Consider the following 15,256-nt stretch of genomic DNA (forward strand, 5'->3'; position numbering starts at 1 on the left):
CTTGGAGCCAGTGTTCCACGGCCAGGACGAAAACCACACTGCTCCCCCTGAATCTGATCTTCGACTTCCCGACGGACCCTCCTCTCCAGTACCCCTACAAAGACCTTACCAGGGAGGTTGAGGAGTGTGATCCCCCTGTAGTTAGAACACACCCTCCGGTCCCCCTTTTTAAAAAGGGGCACCACCACCCCAGTTTTCCAATCCAGAGGCACTGTCCCCGATGTCCATGCGATGTTGCAGAGGCGTGTCAACCAGGACAGACCCGCAACATCCAGAGCCTTGAGGAACTCCGGGCCAATTTCATCCACCCCTGGGGCCTTGCCACCGAGGAGCTTTTTAACCACCTCGGTGACCTCAACCCCAGAGATAGGAGAGCCCGCCTCAGAGACCCCAGACTCTGCTTCCACGTGGGAAGGCGTGTCAGTGGAATTGAGGTCTTCGAACGATTCTCCCCACCGACTCAGAATGTCCCAAATCGAGGTCAGCAGCGCCCCATCACCCACTTCACCCAAGTGTCCAAGACATGGCCGCATGTCCGATGACACAACCACAAAGTCGAACATCGAACTGCGACCTAAGGGGTCCTGGTGCCAAGTGCACGTGGACACCCTTATGCTTGCTTTTCATAATGGACAATCCGTGATCAGCACAAAAGTCCAATAACAGAACAACGCTCGGGTTCTGATCGGGGGGGGCCATTCCTCCCAATCACGCCCTTCCAGGTCTCACAGTCATTGCCCATGTGAGCATTGAAGTCCCCCAGCAGAACGATGGAGTCCCTAGTGGGAGCGCTCTTCACCACCCCCTCCAAGGACTACAAAAAGGGTGGGTACTCTGAACTGCTGTTTTGTGCATAGGCACAAACAACAGTCAGGACCCGTACCCTCAGCTGAAGGCGGAGGGAGGCTACCTTCTCGTCCACTGGGGTGAACCCCAATGTACAGGCCCCGAGCCGGGGGGCAATAAGTATACCAACACCTGCTTGGCGCCTCTCACCGTGGGCAACTCCAGAATGGAAGAGAGTCCAACCCCAGGTGACATTCCACGTCCCTAGAGCCAGCTTCTGTAGCCGGGGATCAGATCGCCTTCGGCCACCGCCCAGCTCACACTACACCAGACCCCTCCCACAGGTGGTGAGCCCATGGAAAGGCACAGTATTGTATATAAAAAAACACAATGTAAAGAAATAAACTGGTTATATTCAGTATAATTAATGTACGCTGGGACAAGCTGAAAGTAAAAACAACAGTGTGTGTTATAAGCAACGTGACCACGGGCTGCCCCCTTTGTAGAATTTTCTCAACAAAACCAAAAAAAAAACAGTTTTAAACACCTCTGCAAAAATCCTCCATGACAAATACATTCATGAAAAAACAACTGATTACTAAAGTACATGAACTATTCTACTGCCCAAACTTTTATATTCACATCCAACTTTTGTTGGTTGTTTCAGTACTTTTTGCATAATTTGTTGTTCTTTAAAAAGGAGCTGAACAGCAACAATCGCAAAAGGTGTTTGATCAATGAATTGACCAATAGATTTCATGGATTTATTAGCATTGGTATTTAAAGTCCTCTTCAAGCTTTTCACATTTTGACATCATGAGACCAAGGACACAAAGTGAACATGCTTGAAGATTTATTGGTCGATTAATGGATCAAACAGCTACTGTGAATTTTTCAGTTCTGCAAAACGTACTGAAACATTGAACAGATGGATGTGCATTAAAAAGTTTAGACGTCAAATTACGTTCAGCTGTTAAATGTTATACTGCATTTTAGGGTAATCCAGAAATTGCACCAAAAGCCCAATACTGTCTCCCTAACTCTTTGTAAGTAGTGTATACTATTGTGTAATATCGTTACACATACTGAGCAGTGTCATGTCTTACAAAGCTATTGTATTTTTATATTACTTTGTGCACATTCTCCACAATTCAGCACTTGTAAGACCAGTACTAGAATATATTGTATGGTAGGTGAACTATGAAGACTGACCCTCCATTTTTGATGCATTGCCATGTTTATTGTAATATTTCCACCTTCTAAATTACTACTCTGTTGTGTTAAATTTAGCAAACAAAAGAAATTGATAGGAATAAAATCTCCAAATGAGATTATTTTAGTAATATAGCCACTTCAGTCAACGCCAACATCTTTTCTCCCCTAACAGATCTAAATTGAATAATTATTAATAAAATAAACCATAAAATCTGCACTTGTCACTCACATTATTCTTACAGTTGTATGATGCCAATGTCAGACATATGCAGGTGATAGACAAAGGGGCAGATGAACCCACTTCAAGGTTTGAACAGAAAATAAGTCAAAATGAAAATACATTTTAATACAACACAAACTGAATATGGATCAAGAACAGGGATACCCCGATTGATAGAAACTGAAATAGAGACAGTTATAAACCTGGCCTCTTGAGCAAACCCAAACCCTGTGCATTATTCTACCTTGAGAGTTAGCACCAGACTCAGCAGAATTTTTTAACTAAAAAAGGTATCTAAAGGATAATTTCTGTTTTGTTGCAGGTTCACCCTCCATGACAGAAGACTAGTTTTTCGTTTTCAAAACTCTGTTGAGACCTTGCTAATGACATTTTCTGTCAGTATGTATTTCCTTGTTAAACCAAATACAGTGTACATTCACACGCTCATACATTTATCATGACAACCTTCAACATACTGATAAATCACTACGTCCCGGCGCACCATAAGAGGGTGTGGGGGTTAAAGTGATGATTCTAAGGGCCAATGACTGACAGGGGCCCTTGTAAATATTACTGTACTGTATTTTCAATTTGCTGCATTAAAGTGGATGAGCCCACAGTGATCCCTGCCCCCATAGGGGCCAAAATCCCTGGTGGCACCCATGACTACTTGGACTGCACAGACAGCAAAAAACATTTGTCAAAACATTTCACATGGTTAAAAAGTAGCAATAATACAAAAAAAACATCTTTAAATACATTTTTGTGAAAGACACATTTTGACACGTACGCTCAAGTCACATACAACCATTATGTACAGCACTGACCTCTGAAGGAAGCTTTAATAGACTGAATACTGGTACTTATTGAATGTCAATATCATTTTCAATTTAAGGGATTTGTGCATTTAGGAAAGAAACCACACATGCAGAACTATTTCCCTAAAGGAGAAACACCCTCAACCGCTAAAATCTTCACACTAGTCCATTTACAGAAGCTATTAGAAAACAATGAGTTATCCTTACGTTTAGGTTATTCTGGGTATTTCATTTGTGAGGAACATAATATCACTTAAAACCAGAGTTGTGCAGAGTTAGGTAGTGGAACTATTAAGATGAACATTTTATGGGCTTTAGATGTGTGTGACCTGAACAAAAACAAACTGCTGCCAGTGTATATTTGTAGATACTAAACAATTAGAAAGAAAAAAGAAGGTCGATAGGCAGAAGGGTTAGAGAAGAAAATTCATTGATTGCATTCTTTGTTAGATGTTAAAATTCTTTCTCATTATTTTACAGATTAAGTGCTATTAATACTTTCTGGCTGGCCAACTGGGTGTGGTGCAGATGGCTAATATCTAGATCAGGGGTGTCAAACTCATTTTTGTCACAGGCCACCTCGTAGTTATGACTTCCCTCGGAGGGCCGCTACAAATGTGAACCCATATAAATGAAAGATTACCTCATATACTGTAATTACATACAGTATACACAACACATTGATGAATAACCAGTTTTGAAATAAGAAGCCTATAAAAACATGGTTTTCGACTATCACATTTCTTTTCAAAGTGGGATTGATAACAAAAAAAATGCTTGCAAATATCTCAATGGTATTACACTTGAACACAATGAGCAATTTTGAGTTGCTTTCGCAGGCCACATAAAATGATGTGGCGGGCCGGATCTGGCCCCCGGGCCACCAGTTTGACACCTGTGATCTAGATGAACCTACAGTTAGGTAGCACAGAACAACCACAACATTTTGTCGACTAAAATATAATGACAAGACGTATTGCATCAGTCTGAATATTGTTTTTTTACCTTCCGGTGTAACTAATTCTGGTTACTGAAATATTACATACAGGTCTCTTTATCTCATATCATTATACTGTATTGTGTAAGTGGTGTAGTTGCAATGTTGTGGTCCTTCTGTGACTATACCACAATGGACTTAATTTAAACAATCAAGATGTAATTGAAGTGTAGACATTCAGCTTCATTTGAAGATATTTCACAAATATATGGTATTTACCATCTCATAATTGCAGCCCCTTACCCCAGTACCTCCATTCTTTCTCAATTTTCAAAAAGAACATGCTTTGTACTCAATGAAGACCCACAATCAAGAAGCAAGTGAAGGTGGCTGCGTGGGGTCTCAGCAAAGCATCTCCAGGGAGGACATTCCCAATTTGTTGACGTCCATGGGGTCCAAATTTCAGGCAGGCTTTGACTGCAAGTATTATAAATGTTGGTTGTTATATATTATATTTGCTTTTGAAATTATTTCCACCAAGATGAAAACTAAGGTAATCTGAAAATGATTTCTTCCATCCCTGAAGGGCAAATGCCATATTTTTGTGAAACACTTGTTCGTTAGGTGGCTGGAGCAGCTTCTCTGTTGCACTGGGGTGACAATAGGTCTTCTAAAAGTAGATGTAAGGGTGGGCTAGTATTATGGAATGCAAGCTTCCGATAATTTAAGATTTAGTTTAGTATATAAAACCCTTTGCGGTGATGGTGGCACGCTTATGAAAGGTGGAGCGAGACACACTGCTGTTGACTGGTCAAAATAAATTATCTGCATTCTTCCGTCTTGTAAAGAATTGAACTGGAAGAAAACCATCCATCGTCTTCCACTTAAGCTATGGTTATTTTCTTTGTCGAATGAATTGGTGAATACCACTCTGTCTGGTAGGTATGCTATGATATTACAATGTTTACTATCCCGCATACACACCCGGCTGTGGAAATGACAATGTGATCAGAACACACCTGAACTCCTTGGGAAAGGATGAGTTTTGTGATCTGTTCCCGTGTGTGTCTAGCTCCACTTTTTAGGTACCATACCACTGAACTTGGTACCTCAGCAGAGAAAGCCCAAAAAGTGGATGACAAATGCCAATTTTGGTACCCTTCACAACTTTTGGTAAAACGCAAAGAAACAGTATACCTTACTAAACCCAAACTGTAGTGCTTGGTAGAAGCGTGCCTGTAGGGAACATCAAGTTCACAGATTCCACTCAAGGATTCCGTTAAATGCACTGGGACACAGGGTAGTCCCCTCCATCAGCTGTGTGCTGTACTGTGTGATCCTGCAAAGAGCCCAAGTCACTGAAACGTTCACCACACCAAACACACTTAAACTGTCCCTCTCTCGAGTGTGTGCTCTGGTGCTTGGTCATGTGTTCACGTTGTTTGAAGAACTTGTTGCAATGCTCACACTTGTACGGCTTCTCCCCAGTGTGCACACGTACGTGTCTGTTGAGGTCCGAGGAGTATTTGAAGCGCTTCTCACAGTCAGGACACTTGAGTGGCTTTTCCCGGGATGGGTCGCAGCGATGCTGCACAAATTCAGAGGAAGAGAGGAAGCGGCGGTCACAGAGGGAGCACTTCAGGGGCTTGTCTTGGCAGTGAGAGTTTTGATGCCGCTGCAACGTGGAACTCTTCTTGTAGCCCTTCCCACAGACGTCGCACTTGTATGGCTTGTCAGGCACCGTGTTGGGCGACTCTCCGCACTTGTGCCTAAGCAGCTCCCCAGACTGGCTGAACTCCTTCTGGCACGAGGCACACTTGAACAGGTTGTCCATGCCGTGCACGTGCTGGTGGTAGAGGAGGTGCGAGGGCTGCATGAAGCCCATGTCGCACAGATTGCATTTGAACGGCCGTTCGCTCGGGTCTTTGTGTGTGCGGCGGTGGCGCACCAGGGCGTACTGCTGTTTGAAGCTCATCTGACACTCATCACAGTGAAAGGGACGCTCCTCTGAGTGCGTACGCTCGTGTTGGCGAAGGTCCGACGGTCGCTTGAATCCCTTTCCGCAAGTGGCGCAGCGGAAGGGGCGCGAGCCTTGCGGGTGGCAGGGATGGTGAAGGAGCTCGGACGACTCTTTGAAGTGCAACTCACATAAGTTGCATTTGAATAAGTGCTCGCCGGAATGCACGTACATGTGGCGCACCAGATGGGAACGGTGCTTGAAGCTTTTCTCACAAACGGCACACTTGAAAGGACGTTCGTTGCTGTGTGTCCGCTGGTGGTGCTGAAGGTGTGATGATTGGCTGAAAGCCTTGTCACACGTGTCACATTTAAAGGGCTTCTCGCCTGTATGCACCCTATCATGACGGGTGAGTTCTGACAAGTGTTTGAAACCTTTCTGGCAGACGGAACATTTGTATGGGCGGTCGCGGGCTGACGGGAAGGGCAGAATGGAGGAGCTGCTGCTGGCTGATGCCCTCAGACTGCTGGGTTGCTGGGCATTGCTCGCTGAGGAGTTGGAGGTCATGCTTCCAGAAGAACCGGGTCGGTACGTCTTCTCACATATTGAACACTTCATGGGATTGCTGCTGTTGTGGGATGAGTGGTGATGGGCCAGAGATGTGAGCAAGGAGAAGCCCATCTTACACAGGCCACACACAAAGGGCTTCTGTTCCACTTGAACACACTGGTGCTCTAGTAAGTCTGTAGCCTGGTGAAAAATCTTCATGCACTGGGTGCACTGGAAAGACCTGTCCTGACTTACCATGCACTGGTGCTCATGGGGGTTGGCCAGGTGGGAGATATCATGTCCGCAAGCCCCGCACTTGTGTCCTCCATCAGTCCCTACCTGCAAGCTTGTCTGCTGGGCCTGGGCAGAGTGCTGCTGACTATGCTGCCCACTTCCATGCTGCTGATTCCCACTGTGTTGCTGATTGTGCTGTCCATGTTGGGTCTGCTGCTGTAGCGATGTGGATTCTTGCTGCAGGACGATTCCATACACAGTACAGCCCAGGGAATTTTCAGCTCCGGGAGGGATGGAGTGGACCACCTGAGGTTGAGAAACACCATGCTGCTGCCAGGCCTCTGTCATGCGGGCTCGTGTGTATGGGTTTAGTTTGACAGCAGGAGTGGCCCAGCTACAGTGATTAAAAGAAACTGTTAGCTAGTATTGAGAAAATGTCATGTTTCAGTGTGTTCTGACATAGAAAAACAAACTCACTCCATGACTGCCAAAGACACTGAAGAACTACCTCAATCTGATTGCTGGAGGAACGGTGCTTGTAAAGGGGAGGACGCCGATGTTTGTGCATAACAGGAAGAAAATCCAACTCCTTCACACCGGTGTGATCTCTGTGCAGAAAAAATGGCATTATGCATTAGGTTGAATCAAAGAAATACAAATTCATTGAGTGGGTCGAACTAATCTTCACCTTTGTTCAATTCACTTTAGTAATTGTTAAAAAAAAGAAAAGAAAAAAAACTTACATTTCCTCATCATGTTGGCTACTGTTGATAATGGGGACCTCACCTTATCAGTACCAAGCACGTTGACAATAAAAGGTAATGCGAGTGAAACATGCGCAACATTAAAAAAAAAACCTCCACTGAACTGAACAAGTATCACATATTGCATAGTTTAGTCGCGGTGCCTTGCTCTTTTCCTTGCTGAAACGCCAATTAATCGGTGCTAAATGAAAGGGGGGGTGTCTGCGCATCTTGCCAATAATAAACGTCTCCCCAAGTCATCAGCGTAAACATGATAGGTTAGCAACATTAGCTTTAGAGACACAAGCAACCAACGCCGCATCATGGCTTTTGTTCGTTAAGACTAAAAGCCGCCACGAACTTCTGTTTACATACCCGACGCATACATATTGCCACTTTGACGTGCATTAGTTTCTCCCGAAAGCAGAAGACTCCATGTTCTCATCTGAAAAAACGCTGCTCGGATGCTCTCTTGCTGAAATGCTTCAGGGGCCGACCCAGTCGAATATAAGGTTTTTGTGGCTCCCTAAACGGGTGTAAAAATCCGGCTCCGTTTCCCGAAATGGCCATTAATGTCGCCGTTTCACGTTTGCATTTATTTGGCTAATAGGGCGTGTGGTCGCTAAGAGAGAAATATGTGCATTTTGTTATCAGTCGCTAGCTAACTGTAAGCTAGCTCCTGTCTGCGCTGCTCCCCGCGCACGGGAACATGAATAGCGCAAGAACGGAACAAGGCGTGTGTGTGTGCGTCCGATCATTGTTCTTTTCCCACTTGTTTTCTATAGATTACAATATATTGTATGTAATATAATGGAACAACTCGCTACGTTCAATTAAATTCCCAATTTGTATTTATTTAGAATGTGAGATTCTGTGTTCGGTCATTTATATTGAAATATGGAGGGATTTTCAAGTAAGGTACGTCCAGGCACGTTGTGAACATATAGGGGGAAAAAAAAAAAAAAAAAAAGTATATATATATATATATATATATACACACACACACACACACACACACACACGCTCACACACACACACACACGCTCACGCTCACACACAATTATGACGTGGGAACCCCTTCGATGTAGTTATTGTTTCACGGGGGACGCAAATAATGAGAACTCAGAACAAGTTGTTTACAGCGGAAGCGTACCTTAACGTGAGTCTGACTTTTTCAAGCAAATGTGACCCAGCAGGTTCAATTAGAGTGAATCTGATGTTTGTTTCCTGATAAACGGAAGCATCGTTGCTTTCCTTTTCCATACGGACCGCGAGAGTAGTTTGCGAATGATGTTAGTCGGCTACAGCAGCAGCTCGGATGAGGAAAGTGACGGTGGTGGTGTGGAGGCAGACGCGGCTTCAGACCATGATAAAACGTTTTCTCGAAAATGTCAGCAGGACAATGATTGCCCGTTGAAGAAGAAGCCTAAAATAGAGAAATCCTCTCCTACAGCAAGGTAGGTGGTAGTGTGTCTCAGACAAATGGTCATTTGGCAAATAACTATCTGCCTCTGCTGAATGTGTATGTTTGCTCACAAAAGTAATAAACGGTCAATCCGTCATGCACGAAGCTCAAGAACCGTGGGTAATGATAGTCATCTTCTCACCAAGCCTTTTGCTAATGGGTTTGTAACCTATTCCAGCCGTCCAGGTCTTGTACAATGTTGTCCCTGACATATTTGGACCAGACTTTAGACTCAATACTTTTCCCATTGGTGTATAGATAAGGGAAGTAATTGATTCATATAACAGGTGAGCTTTATACACATGATGGGTTGAGATCAGGAGTATTGGTAATTGGTTAATTGTGCATGGCTACAGTATGTGCCGCATGGGCACCACCAGCCAATCTGTGGGAGCCAGAATTCTGGCTGAGTTGTAGGGGATCAAATAGAGTACTTAAGAAGAAGAAGAAGAATCACTTTTTATTGTCATGAACATGCATGCATGCACACGAAATTTGTTCTCTGCATTTTACCCATAACAGTGAACACATACACATGTTAGTGGAACACACTGGAGCAGGGGGCAGCTGAAGCGCCGGGGAGCATTTCGGGGTATCGGTGTCTTGCTCAAGGACACCGCAGCCGTGAGTCCGGGGGATGTTGGAGGATCGTCCAGTCGGGGTCTTGAACTTAGGCGATGATCTTAACCATAATTTAAGTTTTATAAAAAACTATCATTTCAAACGGTGTTTATTGTTTTCATTTATGGCTGGTGTTTGATGACTGAATTGTAAATCTTAAAAGAAATGAACCTGTTTAACTGGATCGTGTGTTCTCTGCAGGCTGCCTCTCCCTGGTTGTTTGCTTTCCATGTTTCCAGAAGATGTGGACACACAGGCTGAGGACAGCTCTTTCCATGATGGGCGTATACGCTCCTTCAAACATGAGAGAGGAAACTGGGCAACCTATGTTTATTTTCCATGTAAGTATTGCACATACCTGTACTTGCGTGGGTGTTCTCCGGGTAATCTGGTTTCTTCCCGCATTCCAAAAGCATGCATGTTAGGTTAATTGAAGATTCTAAGTTGTCAGTAGGTGTGAAGGTGAGTGTGAATGGTTCACTGTCTGTACAGTGCTGTGAAAAAGCTTTTGCCCCACTCCTAAATTTTTTTTTTTATTTTTGCATATTCATCACACTAAAACATTTCAGCTCATGAAACCAATTCTGTAATATCTCACAACGAAATCCCAAGTGAATACAATTGTGAATGCAATTTCTAAATGGTGATTTTATTTATTAAGGGATACAAATCCAAACCTATCTAGCCCTACGTGGAAAAGTAACGTCCACCTAAACCTAATAACTGGTTGCATCTCGGGGCTCGAACTGATGGTTAGACGTTCGCCTGCAGAATTTCCTGGCAGACGGCAGAATTAATTGTTCCATTGATCACAGCACGTCGTCCAGGTCCTGAATTAATTAAGCAGTCACCACCACCAGTCCAGGATGTACCCTGCATCTCACCCAAAGTCAACTGGGATAGGCTCCAGCTCACCCACAACTCAATTGAGGACAAGCTGTATAGAAAGTCGGACAAAGCTGGAGTGCCCTCTCCAGCTTATATGTGCCCTGCGATTGGCTGCCGACCAGCTGGTCGGGGATGAGATCCTGCCCCAAGTGGAGGAGTTCAAGTATCTTGGGGTCTTGTTCACGAGTGAGGGAAGAATGGAACGGGAGATCGAAAGGCGGATCGGTGCGGCGTCTGCAATGATGCAGACTTTATCGGTGCGTTGTGGTGAAGAAGGAGCGAAGCCGAAAGGCGAAGATCTCAATTTACCGGTCGATTTACATTACGATCTACGATAAGCGGAAGAAAATGTATGGATGTATAGAAAATAGATGACTGGATTGAACATTGTGGCACAAAGTGAGATGACCAATAACTACAATTGATATATTTTTACTGCATTTTTACTGGGAGGAGTTCGGTGAGGCCATGGAGAAAGACTTCCGGACGGCTTCGAGGAAATTCTGGTCCACCATCCGACGTCTCAGGAGAGGAAAGCAGTGCACCACCAACACTGTGTATAGTGGGGATGGGGCGCTGCTGACCTCGACTCGGGACGTTGTGAGTCGGTGGGGAGAATACTTCGAAGACCTCCTCAATTCCACCGACACGCCTTCCCATGGGGAAGGAGAGTGTGGGTTCTCTGAGGCGGGCTCTCCTATCTCTGGGTTTGAGGTCACCGAGGTAGTTAAAAAGCTCCTCGGTGGCAGGGCCCCGGGGGTGGATGAGATTCGCCCGGAGTTCCTAAAGGCTCTGGATGTTGTGGGGCTGTCCTGGTTGACACGCCTCTGCAACATCGCGTGGACATCGGGGACAGTGCCTCTGGATTGGCAGACTGGGGTGGTGGTCCCCCTTTTTAAGAAGGGGGACCGGAGGGTGTGTTCCAACTACAGGGGGATCACACTGCTCAGCCTCCCTGGTAAGGTCTATTCAGGGGTGCTGGAGAGGAGGGTCCGTCAGGAAGTCGAATCTCAGATTCAGGAGGAGCAGTGTGGTTTTCGTCCTGGCCGTGGAACAGTGGACCAGCTCTACACCCTCGGCAGGGTCCTCGAGGGTGCATGGGAGTTCGCCCAACCAGTCTACATGTGTTTTGTGGACTTGGAGAAGGCGTTCGACCGTGTCCCTCGGGGAGTCCTGTGGAGAGTGCTTCGGGAGTATGGGGTACCGAACCCCCTGATACGGGCTGTTCGGTCCCTGTACGACCGGAGTCAGAGTTTGGTCCGCATATCCGGCAGTAAGTCGGACTCGTTCCCGGTGAGGGTTGGACTCCGCCAAGGCTGCCCTTTGTCGCCGATTCTGTTCATAACTTTTATGGACAGAATTTCTAGGCGCAGCCGAGGCGTAGAGGGGGTCCGGTTTGGTGGCCTCAGTATTGCATCTCTGCTTTTTGCAGATGATGTGGTTCTGTTGGCTTCATCAAGCCGTGACCTCCAACTCTCATTGGAGCAGTTCGCAGCCGAGTGTGAAGCAGCTGGGATGAGAATCAGCACCTCCAAATCTGAGACCATGGTCCTCAGTCGGGAAAGGGTGGCATGCCATCTCCAGGTCGGGGATGAGATCCTGCCCCAAGTGGAGGAATTCAAGTATCTTGGGGTCTTGTTCACGAGTGAGGGAAGAATGGAACGGGAGATCGACAGGCGGATCGGTGCAGCGTCTGCAGTGATGCGGACTTTGTATCGGTCCGTTGTGGTAAAGAAAGAGCTAAGCCGAAAGGCGAAGCTCTCAATTTACCGGTCGATCTTCGTTCCTACCCTCACCTATGGTCATGAGCTGTGGGTCGTGACCGAAAGAACAAGATCCCGGATACAAGCGGCCGAAATGAGTTTCCTCCGCAGGGTGTCCGGGCTCTCCCTTAGAGATAGGGTGAGAAGCTCGGTCATCCGGGAGGATCTCAGAGTAGAGCCGCTACTCCTCCGCATTGAGAGGAGCCAGATGAGGTGGCTGGGGCATCTGATTCGGATGCCTCCCGGACGCCTCCCTGGTGAGGTGTTCCGGGCATGTCCCACCGGGAGGAGACCCCGGGGACGACCCAGGACGCGCTGGAGAGACTACATCCTTCGGCTGGCCTGGGAACGCCTCGGGATCCCCCCGGAAGAGCTGGATGAAGTGGCTGGGGAGAGGTTAGTCTGGGCGTCCCTGCTGAAGCTACTGCCCCCGCGACCCGACCCGGATAAGCGGTAGAGAATGGATGGATGGATGGATGGATGCATTGTAACACAAAACATTACCCTGATCCACTGCATTCATGGCTCCACAAAAAAAAAAAAAAAGTTTTCACGTAATAGTTTTCAAACTTTGAAGGATTGTTTCACAAACTAGGGGAAGGCGCTTCAATTTTAATGAATAGGGTTTTTGATAGAATGACATGAAACAATTTTGTACACTGCACGAGTTATGAATTGTCGTTATGGTAATTCCACATTCTAAATGATTGTCATCTTGTCACAATAGATAAACCTGAAGAGGAATTTGGGGAGTTAATGGAGGTGCTTCTCTCGACCGCAGCTGCCTTTGGTGTGGTTTTGACCCCACAGGAGGAATTTCATCTCAGCCTGTCTCAGACAGTGGTCCTGAGACACCACTGGATCCAGCCCTTCATACAGGGTCTCAAGGCAGGCCTGGCCCCCTACAAACGGTTTGCTTTGCTTCGTCTCTGGCTGCAAGAATTTCACCATATGGCAACAATTAATTACAGTGTTATATTCTTATTCAAATGAAACAGAATAATGATGGATGAGAATTGGAATGCTGCGTTAAATATTGAAGACACTAGAAATGTTGTTCAGCAAAATAATCAGCTTCAAATAATAACCTAAACTTAGATGAAACTGTGGACTGACCCTGACTCTTGAATGACATTTAAGCTACAGTATGAGGGTAAACAAAATGCAACTTTATCAAAATTCAAGAAAGGTATCATTTAAGGACTGCTACAAACACACGTGATCTAAATAAAATTGATCTGTGCTTTGCGCAGACACAAAAATATCTACAATGAATGGGTTCTCTTTGCAGGTTTGTGTGCTCGGCAGCAAGACTGAAGGTCTATAGTAATGCTGAGAAGACAAGGTACTATCACTGTTTTTTAATTGACTGGATAGTAATGCTCTGGTCTGTCTGTGTATTAATATTTGTATGACTTGTTTACTAAGCTATGAATTTACTCTTTTCCATGTGCATATAGATGTGCATTGTCTGACTCCCTCTGAGTATCTGATAGCCTTTCCTTCTGCAGAACCTTCTTAGGGATGGAGGTTGCAACTGGCCATGCTGAGTTATTAAATGTGGTCCGAGTGGTGGACAGAACGTTGACAGACTATCACCTGGACACTTTTTATCAGGTTACTCAGGAACACAGTTTAAATGCACACATTTATGTAGGTGCTAAAACATCACTTGTAGCCTTGATTGCGCACAGAACACACTCACGTCTCCTCTACCCTGTAGGATCCATCATTCCACGTAAGCCTGGCTTGGTGTGTTGGGGACTTCACTATGCAACTGAGGAAATGCCTTCATGAGCTTCAGGTACGGTGAAACACAATGCAACCGAACATTGACCAACAAAGTGCTTTTTTTTTTTTTGTTAAGTATGTGTATTGTATGGCTGCACGGTGGACAACTGGTTCACAGTTCTCAGGACCCGGGTTGAAATCTGGCCTTACCTGTGTGGAGTTTGCATATTCTCCCCGTGCCTGTGCGGGTTTTCTCCGGGTACTCCGATTTGCTTCCACATCCCCAAAACATGCACGGTAGATTAATTGGCAACTCTAAATTGCCCCTAGGTGTGAATGTGAGTGTGAATGGTTGTTTGTTTATATGTGCCCTGCGATTGGCTGCCGACCAGTTCAGGGTGTACCCCGCCCCTTGCCCAGAGTCTGCTGGGATAGGCTCCAGCATGCCCGTGACCCTAGTGAGGATAAGCGGTACAGAAAATGGATGGATATGTATTATGTTTTTCCTCTCACTTTCCCAGAATTTGGTTGATAACCATGAAGAGGAACCATATCATCTCTGGTTGGACTGTGCAGAGTTACGCTGCCGCACAGGAAACAAGACCTTCCGCTTCCCTCTGGGTGCTTAAAACTGGATGTTACAGCATATTCTGGCACATGGCGTTTCGTGGGTAATACAGGGGGTCCTCAGTTTATGGTCTTGATGTATGAAATTTTGAGGTTGCGCATGACACTGAATGGATTAAATTCCACAGCCAGCGGCGTAAGAATAGGCCATCACACCATGCTCAATTTCTGCCATACTTTTTGATAATGTTATACTTATGGCTTGTGTGTGTTTTTCATACACACATTTACTGTAACTATAACTTAACGACCCTCTATAACGTAGAGTGAGAAAATAAATGGAATGGCATGTCCAACGTACATAATTAGCGCAATGAAGTCAAATGATGTATTTTTTCAGCCCCACTTGCCTGAGTGACCTCACAGCACAGGACAATCCAGGTTCACACACGTTCCCACCAAATTACTGATGGATGCCAGTGTGATGTCTTCAACGTTTTTCAAATTATGAGATAAATGCACATTTTTGCCCAAGCAGATACCCAACTACCCTTTAACTACACAGTTGGTTTTTTTAAATACATTTTTGTATTAAGCTTGTCACTGAATTCAGGTATTTGATGATGTAATGTTTGGATGTAATATTTTTTGTGAATAAAGTTACAAATCGTTTACCATTCTTCTGCTTGCATGAGACAGATTCTGTTCCTAAAAGAGTGTTTCGATTTTCAGAAACGAGACGCAAAACGAAGCTCAACCCGT

The 15,256-nt window shown here is 45.3% G+C and overlaps 2 protein-coding genes across 7 annotated transcripts; one reads left to right on the forward strand and one right to left on the reverse strand.

Moving 5' to 3' along the window:
- Nucleotides 1-1,622: 1,622 nt before the first annotated feature.
- znf319b (zinc finger protein 319b) lies at nucleotides 1,623-8,204 on the reverse strand. Of its 6 annotated transcripts, none has more exons than XM_061773467.1 (3): nucleotides 7,835-8,204; nucleotides 7,225-7,324; nucleotides 1,623-7,110 (listed from the first exon to the last, which is right to left on the reverse strand). In XM_061773467.1, the coding sequence occupies exon 3, from the start codon at nucleotides 7,062-7,064 to the stop codon at nucleotides 5,256-5,258; it is 1,809 nt and encodes a 602-aa protein (XP_061629451.1). In that variant the 5' UTR covers nucleotides 7,065-7,110; nucleotides 7,225-7,324; nucleotides 7,835-8,204; the 3' UTR covers nucleotides 1,623-5,255. The 6 variants fall into 6 exon arrangements, with proteins under 6 accessions (XP_061629451.1, XP_061629446.1, XP_061629450.1 ...); XM_061773462.1 differs by having other exon boundaries at nucleotides 7,194-7,324; XM_061773466.1 differs by having other exon boundaries at nucleotides 7,460-8,204.
- A 285-nt stretch (nucleotides 8,205-8,489) lies between these two features.
- Nucleotides 8,490-15,173, forward strand: usb1 (U6 snRNA biogenesis 1). Its single transcript, XM_061773429.1, has 8 exons — nucleotides 8,490-8,916; nucleotides 9,747-9,886; nucleotides 12,924-13,107; nucleotides 13,488-13,541; nucleotides 13,708-13,813; nucleotides 13,920-14,000; nucleotides 14,449-14,548; nucleotides 14,895-15,173. Exons 1-8 carry the CDS (start codon nucleotides 8,747-8,749, stop codon nucleotides 14,906-14,908), a joined length of 849 nt encoding a protein of 282 aa, XP_061629413.1. The 5' UTR covers nucleotides 8,490-8,746; the 3' UTR covers nucleotides 14,909-15,173.
- The last annotated feature ends 83 nt before the right edge of the window (nucleotides 15,174-15,256 follow it).

This window comes from Phyllopteryx taeniolatus, chromosome 5 (assembly GCF_024500385.1).
Source record: "Phyllopteryx taeniolatus isolate TA_2022b chromosome 5, UOR_Ptae_1.2, whole genome shotgun sequence".
Taxonomy (NCBI): domain Eukaryota; kingdom Metazoa; phylum Chordata; class Actinopteri; order Syngnathiformes; family Syngnathidae; genus Phyllopteryx; species Phyllopteryx taeniolatus.